At 44.8% G+C, this 19,155-nt stretch overlaps 1 protein-coding gene across 6 annotated transcripts in view; it reads right to left on the bottom strand.

Moving 5' to 3' along the window:
- The window catches only part of rerea (arginine-glutamic acid dipeptide (RE) repeats a), a 138,729-nt gene that overhangs the window by 51,924 nt on the left and 67,650 nt on the right, over positions 1-19,155 (bottom strand). For all 6 annotated transcript variants that reach the window (XM_005914929.3, XM_042228427.1, XM_042228422.1 and 3 more), the window contains one exon: positions 12,623-12,693. In XM_005914929.3, coding sequence (XP_005914991.1) covers positions 12,623-12,693 — 71 coding nt within the window. The remainder of the gene's footprint in view (positions 1-12,622; positions 12,694-19,155) is intronic.

Genomic DNA, 19,155 nt, shown 5'->3' with positions numbered 1-19,155 from the left:
ACACACACACACACACACACACACACACACACACACACACACAGCTGTTTCATGCAGCACACAAAAAGGCACTGCTCTTAATGACAATGCAGGAGAGAACCAAACGCCTCAAAAGCATAGTTACACTCCATCAGAGTCTGCGCTGACAATGCTTCTTGGCACAAGGGCAACAAGTCTTTTGCATTTGAGGGCACAAACAGAAGCAGACTGTTCGAAAAACCCAGTCAAACCCAAGCGCAGAGATTTACAGCGTATGACTGCCGAGCTCACAGCCTATCTCGCCTTTCCCCAGCTATGCTATATTTGCTAATATATGCCGGGTTATGGCTGAATTCACAAATTCAATCTGAAATGGTCAAAAGATCTTTTAAACTGTTGTTCGGAAACTGAACAGAGCAGGAGAGCATGAAGGGGTTAGCTTTTTGATGCAAAAACAATGATTTTGCAATTATTACACGATGCATATGAGCGAATAAAGCAATTCAGCTTTTAATTTTGCCTTTTCCCCTCCTAATAAGTTAAAAAGTACTAGATCAATAAACATTTAAATATCAACACTAACATTTGTGACTAATTAACAGGTAAGCACAATCAAAACTAAGATAAAGACAAAAGGGGAGGGGGGAACAAGGACAGTGTGAATGTGATCAATAGAGCTAATCAATATTCTTCCCCTGTACCTTCCACTGTTTGGATTAGTACTCGTATTGCACTACAACTATAACCTCGTAGACAGGGTCAAAGTGACTCAGAGAAAATGTCTCGCTTACAGCTGAATGACACAATCAATTAGCTGCTTTCAAATAAGAAAAACAGCTAAAGCTGACAAATAAATAACATTACGTCTCATTATCACTGTGAGTAGTCTCATCTAAAAACCCCACTAATGATCCAGGGAGGCATCTTTAGAGATGACGTTTTGGGCCAAAAAAGTACTCCAGGAGACAGTCAGCCATCTGTTAACAGCGAGCTTCATCAGTCCCCCACCGGCCCTGTCACAAGTCTACAGCTCAAACGGCGTAAGCACAAGCTCCACTGCGAGGTTGACGTTGGAGAAATGAGGTGTGTGTTTGGTGTAAATGTGCGTTTCTTGGCTCTGCGGGGAGGAGAGGACGAGAGGTCGCCGTCTATCCAAGGAGCACACCCCAGACATACGGGGGGTCTCGATCACCCCCATCAACCCTTCACACCCTCCGCCTGCTGATGGAAAGAGCCTCCGCACTCATCCGCCAACTCCATTACCTGCTGTGACAGGGCCGCGCATTAAATCATTCCGTTTCACCTGGAGAGGAAGGTGAAGGTAGGAGGAAAGAGAAGTGGGAGGAAGACAGTGAGTGTTTGTTTTTTTTAAATTCTTGCTGGTCTGTGAGCTAATTCTTACATGCCCTCGTGCTGGGCCGCCATCAGATCATCCCCATCCCAACATGCACAGACGCCACAAGATGAATCACAAGGGCCAGACAGAGGAGAGAAAGGAAAGAGGAGACAAAAGAATGCGGAATAAGGTGAGAAAGGTAAAATATAAGAAGACGTATTCAGTCGCAAATGGGTTGGCCACGATAGCAAACTATAAGTGGGCTGTTAAGCTCGATAGCTAGTTGGTGCAGTTAAGAGTCTACACAGCTGACTGCATTATCCCTATAAAAGCACGCTGCCTGTTCAATCTGGATTAAAAAAAAATAATGTAATTTAAACGTCCTGATTCAATTAGCTCTGGAAAGAAAAAAAGAAAAGCAAGAGAAGGAATTAAATAGCATGTCAGATAAAGCTCCCAACACAGATTCCTATGCAGGGCAGAAGCTTGGCTTTAAAAAGGGGGATAGGGGAGAAGCCACTAGATAAAACGTAATGGATTTGACAACTGTACAAAAAAAAGACAGACTTAAGGGAGGTCTGTACTTCTTTTTTTTTATCATTTCATTAAGATAGTGCTTAGGCTAATTTAACAGTGGGCTTAATAACGCAGACTTTCCTCCCTTTACTCTGTACACAAGTGTTAACTGCCTGCTGGAACAAAGGCGGCTCTGTTCACAAACACAACACTGCCAAACTGTTAAGTACATTCCTATAAAGAGAGGAACAAAGAGCATTTGAGCGTGGCAGGAGGGGAAATGAATACAGCTACTGAGGGGATAGCACGGCCCGGCCCTTTGATGCCAGGAAATGTCTTTACCATCACAGACACTGTTTATACAGCTTCGTAGCATACTCTTCTTCTTTCTTTTTTTTAAGATCGAGGCAACAATAAAATAAACTGGTAGTACTGTGAAATCTCAGTAGGGATGATGTTTTGGAGAGATTACTGCTGAGAAGGAGAGAAAAGGAGTCTGAGGTATGTACTGCCAGACAGCAGACGAGTGGAGGAGATGGTGGAGAATTTAGAGGTTTGGACTGTTTTTTAGGGAAGCACAGCAGAGTACTTGGGAGGGGGGGGGCGTTACACAATGCAGGAATAATGAAGTGTGCAACGTTTTGTGTGTGGATACAAGTCGCAAGAAGGCACAAACACCTATCCGCAGGATAAATGAAGTGTGTGTGCAAGTGTGGTGAAGCGTCTCCGAGCCTTCGCAGCTGCGGTTCCCTCAGTCCATGTGATCCATTGGTGGTGACAGACAGGCAAACACAATTTAGGCTTGCCCATCAAAGCACATGCAGCACCAGCCGCAGCCACTGCAGGCGGAAATATGACGCACAGAATGGAAAATACACAATCCTCCCCTCTGTGTCTAAGAAAAGACCAGCACGGATTTGTCATTACCTGAAACACGAGGAAAAACACACTTATCTATGCTTTTCAACCCTGTTTCTATGCCCTATTGTACACGCGAGCAAAGGCAGTCACCTTTCTGTCAATCATCGGGCATATTGGTGCATTTTATGGTTTGAAAGCTTCTACAAAATCTACAAAAATCCTTCGATGAGAGCAAAAGCTGCAACCATGAGCCCTTCGAGTGTTTTATTTGTTGGTTATGGAGTACCTCCAGTGTGTAAATCTTGATAATATGTCTGGTAAAACTCTCTGGTCTCTAGGTTTGTTCGCATATAACGACTGAGTTGTTCTCAAGAAACTGAATCAGACTTGTCAAACAGACCAAAATCACCCTTTTAATGATCAAAGCTCGAGCATATGTCAGCCAGTTGTGTTGGATTAGATCAACAAGCATTTTTAGATGGAGGACAGAGTTAGCAGTCATTCAAGCTGTAGCACATGTACAAAGTGTCAGAAGGTCTGTATGAGATCGCGGTGGTGCTGCAGGGGAGCTGCTGGAGATGACAGCCTGTGGTGATGTCACTGTTTTTTTTGTTTTGTTTTGTTTTTAACAGCTTTGCGAGGCGAGCGAGATCCAAGCTACGAAAAGCACACATTCCTCAGACCTCACGGCAATCCCTGAAATTTCCTCTTTTCGTGTCTTCCCCTGTCTCTGACCGATGCCTTTGCCCTCTTTTCCTTCCTCCCTCTGCTCTCTCTGCTGGCAAGAGTTAATTTGCACCATGTGTTCTTTAATAGAGATTGGGGGGGGATAGGCCCCTGGTGGAAGCGTGTGAACCCGATACCACTGTAAATCTCCACTTCCACAGCGTTACACTCTCTCGCCCCTCCTCCTCCTCTTTCTCTCCTTTTCTCTGTCATTCTTTTTTTTATTGGCATGTCACACATTGGACAAGCTGGAAATTAAACTGAGCTAAGTTGAGCACCAGTGGTGAAGCATGCCAGATACCTCCTTAAGCTGAGAAAGGGAGGGGAAAAGTGAATGTTGGAAAAAGGGAAAAGAGTGGCGGGGGGTGGGGGTGTGTGTAGCTGTAATGTAATGTAGGAGAAGGCGAGGAGGTGGGGGTAAAATTAGCCATCCGTTTTCAGAGCAGAGGCCAATCCAATTAAAGCTTGACCAGTCCACGCAAATGTGTTTAGTGTCTGGTTACTACACTCAGCACTGGGTGGCCAGGAAGACACAAGAGATTCTCCAAGTACAAAACTCACTGCAGCGACCAGGAAGGTGACACGGAGAAAATAAAATCCATGGAAATGATGAGTGAGCAAAGACAGAATGAAGAGTCTTATCTACAATTTAAGGTCCCAGTGGTTACGAGACGCTGTGAACATTAGCCTACTTCAAAGAAACCTTCACCCTCTAATTTAGTGTGCAGCCCCATATGGAGGACGAGGGGGAGGATGCTTTCTTTTCAATAGGAAGACCTTGGTTGAGTGATTAAACAGGCGCTGCCATTATTTTCCCATACCACCAGGTTGGGAGTCCTGTGTATTATGTGAGCATCAAATCTGCCTGCCTTTGTGCCAAAAAGGGCATTTGTTTTTCCCGCTTTCTCACCAAAGTCAGCAGCAGAGAAGGCAGCAGTGTCTGTTTGCTATTAAGATAAAGTGTGGTGCTAAACTCCAGTGCATGGTGACTTCAGTTCATGTGATGAAAATGCAAAGAAATCAGAGTTGTTTTCAATTGTATTCAACTAAAAAAAATGTTTAAAGAGGAAAAGTGTCTGAAGCAGAGCAACCAAGTATTTTAACAAGGTGGCAACAAAAGGTGAAAAAAGCACTTTGATTTTCAATGTTGGTCCCAAATGTCATTTATCCCTGGAAAAAAATAATACTAATAAAATGAAATCTTTGCATGAGGCCAAGCCGGTCAGAGTAAACTAATTAGACTCTAAAGTGGGGGGGGTAAAGTAGTCAAAAGGCTTCTCTGCTGAATTATTTAGCAGTGAAGGGTCACAGAGGTGGCTATTGATTGGGCCTTTCTGAAAATGTTACGGCCGCTGGCCTGGCCCTTCAGTCCGACCAACCCCCCATTGTCCGCAGGCTGCGCCCACACCCCATCTGGGAAAGTAATCACCACTCATAAAAAAAACACACACACAAACCCCATTTTGATTTCAGTCTACTTCACTCCCCTCCCGTCTTCTATCCTAGAGAAAGAGATAATCCTATTGGTTGAACAACTAGTTTCCATAGCAGCGTTTAGCTAATGCACAGCGAGGGCAGTGAGGGTGAGAGAAAAAAGTGTTATCTGTCCAAAAAGATGAAAAGAGGGAGAGAAGAGTCGAAGAGCCATGCAGAGGGTTGGGCAGGTTTCATTTCATACCCACAAGGAGAGCTCAATCCCAGTTGCTCCACTTGCTGGGCCTGAAATGTGTTGTTATCTCAACCTTGCCATTTGTATTGCTTTATTTATTCATCACTGTGCTGGTGTGGACAATCAATCTAACCCGTCTCCCAACAGAGACGGGGCTCTGTAGCTGTCAGAGAGACGCATGCCTGTCTCCATCTGATTTGAGAAATGCACCACGCTTGCAAACCGACACCAGAGTAGAACTACGGCTTGTCAGTCTTGCAAAAATTGTAAGCGCATACATGAACAGAAAGAGCAGCTGCTTTAAGCTGGTCACCAACGTGGCAGCTTAATGACCTAATGTTTTTCCAGAGAATGACATTAATGGCTTCACCTCAATGAAAATTCAAGCGTGAGAAACGCGAGTGAAGTATGGAGGGAACGGGATAGGGTGCCTCATACCTCACACAGAACAGAAGAATGAATCGAAATGGTCACAATGGACAAAGTGGCACGATAGTACCAAAACAGTGGCAGAAAATGCTTTGCTCATTGGGTCTAGTCATAATCAAATGCAAGGAGAGGAAAGGGAGTGGGCCATTTGTCAAATGAAGATAGCTAATCTGAGCAGAATTTGTCCAAATAGAAAAAACCCCCAAACAATCCTGCTTTGTTTCCCTTTTGCAGCCAAGTGGAAGTGAATGGCCATTCAGTGTTTAATAGCTGCTGTGTTGTGCTTGTATTGCTTTAAGGCTGCCACTCAATGGGGGAACATTACAGGCAGGATGCTTCAATCACACAGTCTGCAGCAGGCTCGCCTGGCCGGCCATGTCTGTAGACGCCTAGATGCCCTTGTCAAAGCTGCTTCCTCACAGAGAGCACAGAGACAAGCACACACTTAAGACAGCCCCATGCAACTGTGAAAGAGTGCACCTCCACATGTTCATGCCTGAGAAATGTAGCAGCTCGCTTACAGCAGCTGAGTGGGCTGTGGAATGAAAGGAAGAGCTGAGAAGCACACACACGAATATATACACACACACACAAACACACAAAATTGCCCCTAATGACTGTAGCGCCCCTCTCTCAAGAGATGGCAGCGGCTGCTGCTCTACTCAATAAATATTAACAAGAAGTACGACTGATGGTGGTGCTCACTGATCCATAATTGCATTTCAAAATGTTCGATGGGGGTGGGGTGGAGGGTGGCCGCAAAGGGAGAAAGGAGATAAAAAAAAGAGGAAGCTCAGCCTTCCAGGCAGTGACAAGAGACAAGTAGTGATGGCTGTCTAGTAAACCTCCCACTGTCATTTCGGTGGCTCGGCACCAACAGTCTGACATGCTTGCTTTCACTGAATCACCGCACATGTGGGGATGGATCGCGGGGACGGTCGCAAGCTCCATTAGCACATATACACTTACAGATATCCCATGGATCTGAATACGTGCATGTGAGCTAGCCGCAAGCTAATTAGCCCGTGGATCTCATTGTTAAACTAATTCTCAGCACTTTGGATTCCATTAGGACTGTAGTCAGGGTCCACAGAAAACCTAATAAGTGCTCATGTTAAGCATGCGTATTTATGCACATAAATTTGCATCTTTATCAAACATTTTTAATTATGGACTTTGAATAGGAAGCACTTTCCAAGGCTGAACGTTATACAGCAGCTAAAACAGTCAGGGATCAGTTGTGAGAGATATAATTAGCATTTGGTGTGCACATGTGTGCGTGTTTATGGAGAAGGTATACACATGTTGTTAACATGACACATTAACTGTTATGTCAATCTAAAGAAAACATGTATGTGAATACCCACACACAGACGGTGCATGTGTCTCGATTACACAGATAGTAAAGCTTAACAATAAATGATTTACTCATTAAATCACACACATGTGCCACTAACTGAGCTTTAGAGGCTTCTAAATCTGCACCCCTGTCTGCAGTGCACCTTTAGCATTGGTAGATGGGTTTTTTCATATTTTTTTAATCTAGCACTAAAACTGAGATGGGATTTTGTGCCATCATTAAAATATTACAGCACATCCACGCATCTGATTTTCTATAATAGTCCCACAAACAACCGTGTCACACTGTGAAAATGCAGAGTTTTCCTCATTAATTTGCAAGCTCTTTGCTAATTAAATGTTTTGGCCCGCCAATTAATTATTCCGACCGGTTCAGGAAATAGACAATATCATCTCAGCATCACAAAAGAGAAAATGCATCAAAATGCTTTTGAATGAAGTTAAATAAAAGAATCCTTTTCATTTTAAACACATACATTCAGATAATTCAAAATACTGCTGCCATTATTTGTAAGAGTTCTATGATAAAAGAGGATGACGCGAGTGATATGTCGAAACAAATTGGGGCCGTTTCTTTGCATCAAACCGGATTTATTAACCATAAAGACAGAGATTAGACACTGAGAGGAGATGTAAATCACCCCATGTGCAAAGCTAAACCCTTACAGCAGGATAAGCTACACTTCCTATGCAATCTGTTATCCTCTGCAGAAACACCTATGGTTTCGACACATCTCATCATTTAGACTTAACATCATTATCTCCAGTAATGCACATCCACACATGCCAAGTGCATGTATTGACGTGTTACTTGACAGCGCTCTGACCTGTACAAACACGACATCACAACATGTTTTCCCTGGACAAACACAAAGAACATAAAGCGTGTCGCAGATTAACCTGTGCACATCTCGCAGACAAAACAGAGCGCACTCAATCTCGGGTGGTTATAACCTTACACTGCTGCTAAATGACGGGACATAATGAAAACCAGTGAATACAGTGTGCTCTGTACTAGTTGTACGGCAAAGAAGATCCTTCATCCTTTTAAGCTGATCAGGACTGCAACATATGAGCACGAATCCTGGCAAGATAATTGCATTGTACGTGGCATCTAATTAAATGTCCATAAGCAGGAAGATCCAGGGGTGGAGATGAGCATTTGTTTGTGAGGCTAACAGTAGGAGAGAAAGACTGTGAGGGTGTGTGTGTGTTTGTATGTTTGTGTGTTGGTGTACTGGGCTCCTCAATCCCTTGTTCCCCGAGGGAGAAACGCTGCAATCACTCCATTAACGAAAGAGGGAGGGAGACAGGGTTGCTGGCAGGGAAAGAGAAGGATGTAGGGAAAGGAAGGACGGGAGGGAGGATGGGGCACAGCTGACTTGGCCAATAACAGCAAATAAGGCTAGCTACAAGCAGAGAGGAGAGGTGGGAGGGTCAATGAGCGTCGAGGACACGAGCACAATGGCTTGAACATGGGATGGGAGGAGGGAGGGAGGTGAGTGACAGCAGATAAAGAGGAGAGGGGACGATGGGGGGAGGAGGGGAATGAAGTGTAGAAACAGACAGATGAGAGAGTGAGAGGGAGAGAAATGGAGACAGAGGAGAGAATTGAGGTAAGAAGAGCAGGATGGATTGGTGAAGTCAGGGTCAATGGGCAGATATGGCTGCAGACTGCTCAGCGCTCAGTTTCTGTCAGGCGGCTTTTTGTCTTCGATTCTTCTCTCACGGCGACATACGACTCGCGTGAGAACAAGATTAATACGTATCAAAGTACATGATCATAATACAAGCTGCGTGACCAGAATAGAAACGCGGCGCAAGCACACACAGACACGCACAAGATAAAAAACACACAAGTCTGTATCTGGCAAGCTCCCTGCATTGCTTTCATCCAGTATAGATTGTAACACATTACAAGGTCACGGCACTGGGTGTAAACAGAAACTAGCCCTTGTGGGAGAACAGCCTAAAGGACTGCAGGCCTTTAATTGACCTAACTAATCACATCCGAGAGAATGCACTGTGATGCACGTTTACAATACCCGCCATGTTACCCGCCTTAAACGAAACATTTCAATCATTCTTTGATTCATTTAAAGTCACAATTTCGTGCCACCATTTATTTCTGTTTTTTTAAAATCTCCTGCAAGTTTTGCTAATAATTTTTGTCATTTTCGAAAACTGATGAGTTTTACTAATGTTGCTGCAAACTTTCACACTTTTAATAATTGAAATGTGGGCGGCAGAGATTTTCATCTTTGTAAGAGTGTTTTAACAGTTCGCCACGCCACTACCGCTTCTAACGGTTTAGAAACAGTCCGCTGCTGCTCATCTCCGTATCTTGGCAGACATGTTAGGAGGGAGGGAGGAGGCGGAACTCTATATGGATGGATCAATGTGTCACAGGGGTTGCAGTGGGCACCAAAGCTGCCACTGTTGACTAAACGAGTCAGGCAAAAATGATTGCCCTCCAAGTCCACAATGACCCTAAAAGTGACGCAGAATTGATTTTTTTTGCATGTGTTATTGTTGAATGGACGTCTTGGTGTTTGTGTATGCGTGTGGAAAAGGGGTAGATGACATATATGTAATGAGAACAGGCTCAGAATCACCTCGACGTGGAGAAAACGCCAAGTGAGAAAAAGATAAGAAATACATAAACAGAGAGGCCGGCTTCAATCCTTGTTCTTTGCGTGCAGGAGAGATTGATGGCTGCATTCAGGATTTCTACACCCCACTAATTGGATTCACAGGTCATTAGATAAAGTACACAACTGAGACTGTTATGGCCTAAAGACTGAGGAAGGCAAGTGAGAGTTGGGGAAAAAGGAGAAAGGTGCGAGAGGGGCAATATTGATGAGGTTGTTTGGTTCGGGACCAATAAAATTTCTTCCCCTTTCTGCTGTGTCTCCAAAGCCCTGTTCCACCACGCAGAGGTGGGGTGGAGTGATCGATAATTTGTGCAGCAAGAAAAGGTGGTGGTGGTGGAGGGGGTTGGAGACAGAAGGAGGGAGGGAGGTTAGAGAGGAGATGGGAAATAAAGAGAAGCAGTTGATGTTATACGACTCATGTTGCCTGTTGTCTCTTCCTTTCAATATATCGTGGCAGGGAGAGGAAATGAGATTAGCCTGACCATTATGTTCTGCAAAAGAGCCGAATGAGTGAAGGAGCATTTTATTCTCCCAAAAGCACAAGGCCTCTGTGCCCCAGTTTTGAGCGCAGGGTGACGGGGGTAGAATCGAGGTTGGCTCAGCTAGATGGTAGTTTATACAAACGTGCAATTACAACCTAAATCAGCCATCATCCTAAAAGAGGATTGTGTGCTAGACTACCAAACAGAGATTACGAGTTTTCAATGTAGCCTGGCTTTTTTTTCTTTTGTGTGTGTGTGTGTGTGTGTGTGTGTGTGTGTGTGTGTGTGTGTGTGTGTGTGTGTGTGTGTTTGTAGTTCAGTGACAAAGTGAGCTCACTGAAAAATGCTGTACGTGTTTAGAGAGCCAGCGGGGGCTTGTTGTCTTAACATAGGAGGACAAGGGTACAGTCTGCTCAAACACATACAGGCATGCAGATGGCTGTTCATTAATTACAGACGGACTGGGGGAGGGAGTAACAGAGAGACAGAGACAGACACAGAGAGAGAGGGAGAGAGAGAGAGGGAGAGAGAGAGGTCAGCTAATGTAGCTAGCATTCTGCCTCTCTCCCTGGACAATTACCTCTGCCTGCCCCAGACCTCTTCTGGCGCTCTTAATCAAGGTGCAAGTGCGTGGGTGTTCGTGCGAGTGTGTGTGTGCATGCGTTCATAAGAAAAGGTTCCTGCCATCCTCAGCAGTCTCTGAAAGCAATCCGATTAAAGCCTCGCTGCTGTGGGGCCTGGCTGCAAGGCCTGCAGCTCACCTTGAAAACCCTTCTACACTCAGCTGCCCATTGAGCACAAAAGCATTTGCAAGTGTGTGTAATTATCCTAAAAGACAATGATCACTTTACTAGAATTCATATATTCTCAATAAACAATCCATAAACTTGTAGATAAACAAGTAATTGGTCCACATGTAGCGGTTAAGAGGGGCTACTCTAGTCTTCATGCCTTGCCCCTCACAGCATCCACCAGTGTGTGTGTGTGTGTGTGTGTGTGAATTTTAGGCAAAGTTTAGACATAGAATTAAGCGTTTGTATGAATGTGTGTGAATGGAAAGCACTTTAACACTTTGCCTGCTCAAATTGAACAGAAAGGTGGTATATGAGTACAGTATGTTTACCTAACTTAATAGACATCTGTGCATTTTCTTGTTATTTTTGGCCAGTTTTACAAATAAACATGTATTTAAGCTTCAGTGAATTAGCTGTGACTGTGAAAGACAGGTGACCTGTCTAGAATCCACCCCACCTAAAACTGAAAAAGTGACAAATTAAGCACAAAATGTTTATCTATATTACTTTAGAATCTCAATTCTGGTTTCCTTCGGTGGATGTTAGGCCACACACACACCCTCACCACTCCCCTGTTTCATAAAGCACCAAGTGTGGCCTCTGACTCTAACAGCCATTCCTTTGGCCCAACCCTCCCCTCCCAAAGTCTTCTGTGCTCTGCTTAGACAACCAATCTCCTGAAAAACAGGTAATACTTGGGAGGCTTTGCCGTGGCTTCAAAAGGCAACACAAACCCATTCATTACAAATTCCAAGAGTCTTTTCCCAATAAATAGTGGTCACATTACTGCAAACCTGGACCGAAATGAGTTCCGCTTTTTTGTTCGCGGCAGTCGAATGCCACGCAAAAGACCAATTAAAAACATTCAAATTCAGTTTCATAATGAATTTCAAGCTTCAGTGAAATATTTCCATTTGAAGGTTGGCCCAAAAATAGAAAACAATCTTCTGGGTGCATCGGCCTTTAGGAAATATCCAGCATGGGGTAAGCCACTGGTGCCATTAGTGTAAAAAGACACAGTGTGGCAATAAGACAATCCAGGATTTTACATCAAATTACAAATTACTTAAAAAAAGATAATCTGCACCCAGTCATGAAACTCCTTCTAAAACTGTGCAGTGTGTCATTAAAGGCAATTACCATATAGCAAACTAACTGAAGCTCTCAAACCATAATACTGTGCCCTTTATTTTATTATTTGCATAGACAAAAACAAATCTATTACGGATGAACTCAACTTCCTCTTCTGGAGAAGCCAGTGTGAGTATGTGTGTGTGGCTGTGATGAATTTTAAGTGTCCTGTTGCGCAGAAAACAAGCACCGTCTCACTAAAGTGACCGAGCCTGATGAATCAGCTATTCTCATCAGCATATTAAAAACTAATTTCTTTCTTTATTCAGCAAAAGAGGCAATTTGGCCACATTAGGTCGTAAAAAAGGGAAAAAAAAAATCAATTGAAAAGCGGTGAAGGTCTCCTTCATTAAATCAATTAACCACATCGACTAACATCTATATTTCCATTACAGGCATTATTACACTGCCAGTGGACTGCAAAGGTTAGTGGTGTTTAAGATTCGCTGAAGGATTTTTATTTGCCAGTACAAAAAAAAACCCCCCAAACTGATGATATAATCCATCAGCACTTCAGTATGATCTGTTATGTAAATTTAATCAGCTTTGCCCCGATTTCCTTTGGAATTTCTTCACAACAATAGTATGCTTTCCCTTGTATGCCATGTATGGATGGGTTGGTGTGAGGAAATGAGGACATGAAATAGGCTGATAGGAAGTGGAACAATAAAAAGAAATCTACTCACCAGCTTGAAATCCTGAATGCTACAAATGAAGTAGGGAGTGTTGGGCCGCTGACTCTCAATGTACACACAATCTGCAAGTGAGGAAAAAAAAAACAGGAGATGTTCACACTTCTCAAAGCTTTCATGCTTTTAAGCAGCCAGACTCAGTAATATATTATTTTGTGTGCTGTTACCTCTGCTGAAAAGACGTTTTTTTCCTCCTTGAGTCAAATTCAATTGGAATGCGAGTAATAGGATTAAGGACTTTTGGAGCGCTACAAGGTTGCCTTTCCAAAGCAAACATTACGCCCCAGGGGAATTATGTTATTGTTCCACTCCATTTATACACCAGTGAGCAATACTAGCTTTAACCCCATCCCACCCCTCAAGTCTTCACTGTGACTTGTTTTTTACTAAAATGACAACTACAGCCAACAGTTAGCTCTGGGTTACTCTGAGAGAAACAAACCAATTAAAAAAAAGTGTGTGTGTGAGAGAGAGGAGCTGGGCCGGCTGGCTGCGTGGCTAAATTGAATGTGACTGGTGGTATGGCCAGGTCATGAACTCTCATCTCCTTAACAAAAACATTCACGCTGCAGAGGACAAAAAACACACAGCCACTTCTGTTAGGAAGGAGAAAAAAAAGGAGGAGGTGGTGGTGTTGGGGGACACAGCTAATGGTTACTGCTCACCCCGCCACAGTACTTTCCAGAAACAGCCAGGTTTTTAAATGATTATTGAGAGAGAGCGAGAGAGCGAGAGATGTGAATTCACAAAAGTCAAATTAGCATAACAGTCACCTTTGGCTCTTAACTGCAACACAAAACCAGGAGTGTGATCAAACTGAGTGTAAAATGATTTATTTTGGTGTAAAACAGGAGTTTATACCAGGCAGAGCAATCAAAAGCCATTCACTTAATTGATTGAGAAACAGATCGCACACACGCGGAAGCAGTGCGACAAAAGCTACTTGAATGCTCCTAGGGTCGGTGCTCCTACCAATTGGAGCAGCGAGGAGAGGAAAAGTGTAACGCTTCTGCTGCCATTAACTCGCATGCACACACACAGCCGTGAAGGAGGGCGATATCTCGCAGCTCTGTGAGCTTTGACTCATGGGGGGGAAAAAAGCAAAGAAAGAAAGAAAGAGAGAACGCCACCATCGACAACATTTACACTGACAACACAAATGGCTGGCGCTCGTCTCGCTGAAACACCTGCTGAGCTGCTCCTCACAGAAGTATTACGCCACACTTTTCCCTAACAAAAGATCGCGTAGCCGCCTTCTCTCAGCGACCGACGCTGCCATCATCTGTTATTTATTTGTGTCAACAGAGTTATCGATCGGGCTGTGGTTTATCTTACCGCTTGCAGAGGAACAGAGAGGTGGCAAAAGACATTAAATGACTCTGACACCCAAGACACCATTTGTAGAGGGGGGCTGCTGTGTACATGTGCGCCTGTGACATCATGGGCTTTGTTTTTTGAGAAGCTATGTGTGCGCGCGTGTGTGTTTGTGTATGTAACCTCGGGGTGGGCTTGTTATCTGCTGGAGGCTGAATGAGCTGTTCTAAAAGGGGGAAGTGGGGGGGGGGGGGGGGGGGGGGTATTATCGCCCTTGCTGGCTCTGAGTGACGCATTATATCTCTCTCACTACTGCCCTCTTCATGCTTCCCCACCACCACCCGCCCCCCTCCTCTACACCATCCCTGGAAGTCATTTACAAGATAACATGAATGAAAATATCCATCAGTGCTATTGTGTGATCTGTGAACAACACACTGTGTGTGTGTGTGTCTGTGTGTGTGTGTAGAGGAAGAGACAGAGAGAAACGGGTAGAGGAGGAGGTGGAGGAGGGAAGATCAGGATGGAGGGAGTGGGGGGAGGGCAGAGAACAAAAGAGACTAATCTGAATGAGATGACATGTTTCGGAGGAGTCAAATCGGGGGAATTAGGGTTTAGTGTCCCTTCACCTCGGCAGCACATTCATTTAGAGAGGCCAGATCTCCGAGTCTGCACCCCAGAGTGCATCAACAGGCACAAAGAACAGACAGCAAGAGTGAAAAAGATAGGTGGAGGGCAAAAAAAAAAAAAGAGTGAGAGAGAGAGAGAGAGACGGGGGATCTAGTTTAATCATTCACAGACAGCAAGCGAGTCTATTCTTCGAGCGTCAAAAGCACATTCTGAATTCATCCTGGGCACTAAAAGTCTACTACCTCAAGGGCATTTCTCTGAAATTGACTCGAACACGAATCTCAATGAATGTGAAAGTTAAATCCAAGTTAACGCTTCAGACTCTGTCATCTGAACAAAAAGGAGGAGGTGACGGAGCTCGGGGAGGTTTGGGTGGGTGAGTGGGGGGTTAGGCGGGGAGGAAGGCTGAACTGGGCCAAGCGGTTCCTCCGGGGGTCTGCCTGGTTTGGTTAAACGTTCCTGCCATTTTGTGCATTTGGAAATGGGTCTCCTCGCTCAAGTGGAGAAGTAGAAAGGGGAGGGGGCGAGGTATTTAACAGAGGCGGGGGTCCATGTGGGGGATGGGCTTTTTTTTTAGGGTTATAGTGTGTTCTGGCGAATGGATGCAGGCTTCACAGGAGGCAGGAGAGCCACGGCGGTGCTTTTTTTTTTTTTTTTTTTGCACATGAGCGCTCAATCATTCAAAAACCATACGTTTACGCCTTTCTGCTTGGAATCCACTGCTGACTGCAACGCCGAGAGAGACGGAGCGCGAGCTTGATACTTCGACAAAGGGAGATAATCAAGAAGTAACAGAGTGCAGTTCACCGAAACCTGATCCTGGTGGCGGCTGTTTCTCCGTTTAAACTGTACCTGCTGAGTTCAAGCGGCTGAATTTTCACTGTTACAACCTCACAACACACACATACACACACTCAGTCTTTTTTTTCTCAGCTGTACTTCATTGTTCAGCCAGCCATTCTCTCATGGCTGCCAAGCATGTCTAATCTAAAACACACCTAGCCTCAGCAAAGGAGGCATGTCCTATTCTCTTCTCCGTATCAAGCAAATAAAATGCTGTTTAATTTGCTGCAGCATTCCAGCAGAGGAGGGGAGGTGGGGGTGGGTAGGAGGTGGAGTTCTTAGATAATATCTGCTTGGATTTCTTTTATGAGCCAGCAACAATGGAAAGGTCACATTGTGAACACAGGCATGTATGCCAGTGTTTTGTAAACAGTGGTAAGGGGAGGAAGGGGGGGGTGCATATTTTAGGAAGCAAGACGGGCTTATTAAATCAAAAAGGGACTGTTTGTTTAAGCCGTGCTTGCAGGTGGTGAGTGATAACCAAGAGGCAGGACGCACCTGCGTTGTCAGAAGTGGTGCTCGGCTCAAACGGGCAATGAAGATGTGTGCGGCTTTAGCAAAGCTAGCAACAACAACAGCAACAACCCCACCCCCAACAATATTCTTTGAACCTACTGATCTTAAAATTAAACACACAACATGAAATACTGAAAGTACAGAGGTGTGAGACGAAATATAGATAGAAGAAAGATAAGAGTGGTGCAACTAGTGATTCACCGCAGCTCTCTTGAGCAAGACCAGCTGATGACCAAGGCCACTTCCTGCTGGGCCGGTCTCAGCGGGGTGCGCAACAGGCAGTCGAGCCCTGAAGGTAAACAGACACTTGATTCTTCCTCAACTTTCCTTCCTCTCGTCTCTACAACCAGCCCAACAAGTCTCCCTTCTTCTCACTGGAAAAGCAGTGGGAAATACCTGGCAAGCGATACCATCAGCTCTCTACAATAGGGCAGGCCTACAGCTGACTGAGCTCCTAGGGGAGAACAGAAGCTCTTTGACAACACCACCACCCCCCCACCCCTCTCCTTTCCCTCTCGGCTAGCCCACGCTTTCTCATTTAGCAGTCGGCAGGTGGTTGGATTTCACTAAAAAGCCCTTTTCCCAGAGTCTCTAGCGTGGGGAGAGATGGGAGAGCGGAGAGGGCCCTTTTAAAAATAGATCTGTTCAGTTAACGACAGGCTACAGATTCACACTGCTATGTTTCAATATGAAATGACTCCAAGGGCTTGTCCCCTATGTTAGCTTGAATGGAAGCTGCAAACTGATCGACAGCTAGCTGTGGTAGCGGATGGGTTGTGCTGCCATTTCTGTACTACACTGGCTGTCTTGGCTCTAAAAAACTAGTCCAACATTCACAGATTCACAACTTCCTGGTTTCCCAATAAGATTCATACTGACAACAATGAATTTAGACATGTAATGATCAGTGTGGGTAGTTCTATTTTGGATAGTAACTTTGCACAATCAAAGCTAAAACAGGTTGATGGTAATGAGTGTATATTTGAAAAGGATAGCTGAAGCCCTTATAAACATAAAGAACATGGCAAGTTTAGAACAACCAACAGTTGTTCTAAAGTTTGAACAACTGTTGGTTGTATTTGTGCGTTACAGAGATACAGCAAGACTCACAAACACACATGTAAGCATACGACCCCAGGGTTCTGTGGTGACTGCAGCAAGGAGTGCCAGTTGCCCACATCAACAAACCCTTCAACACACACAGTGTGTTTCTCAGTCTAGCCTCAATCTTTCTGCATATATGATTCACCTTCTACACAAATCTACACTTGCCAAGAAAAAAAATGACTAAAATGAATCAAGTGTTTCTGCTGCAGTAGCCATGTTGTGTGACATACAGTGAGGGAGAAGGACAAGGAGGAGGGGGGATAGTTTCCATTAGCTCCACTGTATGGTGTGTGTCTGCCAGAGATAGGAACCATGTTTCCAACTGTTAAAAGTATGCCTTTTTATGTGACAGGGTGTGTATGTATGTTTTTCAGTACACAAATGCTGGTTATCAGCATTCTATGTATGTGTGCGCACCGTTTCTATGCTTCTAGGGTGTCTTCTATTGATCCACCACAGCAGTGTGTATAATCTCTAGAGAGAGGATCTATAATCTAGGGTGGGGATGTGGATGAATATAGAGAACAGGCTTTGGAGGTGTCTGGCTGGGCCCGGGGAAGTGGTGCGAGCTCAGCCACAGGGTACAGATCGATTTGGCATGTCTGCTCGAGCTAGCTGTTCACCCCAGCAGCCGATCATACAAATGGCCCGGGACACAGTCCCCTGGACACCACCAGGCAAACTCCTCCATTCCTTTTAAAACAGCAGCAAAGCTAGAGTTAGCTGCAGGCCCACCTACTGGCCGATTGCACTTCCCCAACCAATCGATGTGCGCTAAGCTGCCTGAACCCATCTTCAAGGGATAGAAAGGCTAAGCAGAGAGATTGGAGGGTGGCTGAGGACCAGGAGTAGGGAGATGGTTTCAATACTAGCTTAACTGTTCTTTTTTATGTGATAACACAGGCCTGTATGTTTCTAAATCTCCCCTGTGACAAAAGCAATCAAAACGGCATTTTGGTTCACGATTTCTTTCGCTTTCTGCGCTGTTCTCCATCACATTCTTCCCCTCCCCACATCTGGGGTGGCGTAAATCCCTCTCGGAGGGTGGTCAGTTTTACATATTGTGTGTCACTAGCCGGCTATAAAGGGATTTAACATTTAGTAAAGCATAATCCATTGCAGGCTTTGTGCCTGCCTAAGCTGCACACATCAAATCTGATTGCAAGAAGGCTGCTACCAATGACCAAGCTGTAGGAAACAAGCACTCTCACACACACACACGCACAAGCGAGCACACACGCGCGTGCACAAACACGACTTGTCACTTGAACAATAAGCAGAGGAGACAGCAGGAAGTCGGCTGCTGAGGTGGAGGATCTTCCATGTTGACAACAGGAGGTAAATTACAAACGAGTGTACCGACGCTGGGGCCGTCACTACCCTATCGTGGCTCATTCCTAATCTAAACCAATCTTAACAGCTTCAGTCTACATGACGCGAGGAGGCTGTGACATTCAGGCCACTCCACAAATGTCAAACTAATAGAAGGAGAGGACAGGAAACGTAAATATTCCACATCAACCAGACCCTGTCCGTGCTGCTCGCTCGGTTGTGGAAATATAAATATTCGGAGGAGCTAATCCACTGAGACGGTCGACTCTGTTTATACGCCTTTTGAATGTTTCATTGATATAACTGACTGCTTCTGTTTTTGTTTTCTCACCCCTTTCCCCCAGCCCGCCCCCTACCTCGCATGGTCGACTATGAGACCCAGCGTCGGTGCTCTCTCTATTAAACATGAAATGCCAAGTAAAAAAGGCTTCAGTGCAGACCTCCGCAGAGTGATAGAGACAGAAATAGTGTGAGCAACAACAAGGCTTGATTCAGTGTGACTGCTTGCTTGAGGACTTCCACTGATACCAGCGCAGAGATAATTTAGCTGACCGGATTACGCAGCTAGGCTGAAAGCGCAGGTCTGGCTGTTTCACTGCACCTACTGGAATTCATCTGTTTAGTAGATGAAATAGAATAAAAGGAGGCCTGAGGATGATTCTGGACGTGTGGTTCGGGTAGACTGTTGAAGAAGACAGCCTAACACAGTCGCTGTAACTTCTTACATCTTCCCATTAAATACCCGAGCAGAGTGGGCCACTCCCCTCCCTCAGTACTTGACCTTT

Source organism: Haplochromis burtoni, unplaced genomic scaffold, assembly GCF_018398535.1.
Source record: "Haplochromis burtoni strain Fernald_Lab_line unplaced genomic scaffold, NCSU_Asbu1 Contig_9, whole genome shotgun sequence".
NCBI classification, from domain to species: domain Eukaryota; kingdom Metazoa; phylum Chordata; class Actinopteri; order Cichliformes; family Cichlidae; genus Haplochromis; species Haplochromis burtoni.
This window is presented reverse-complemented; position numbering and strand designations above follow the sequence as displayed.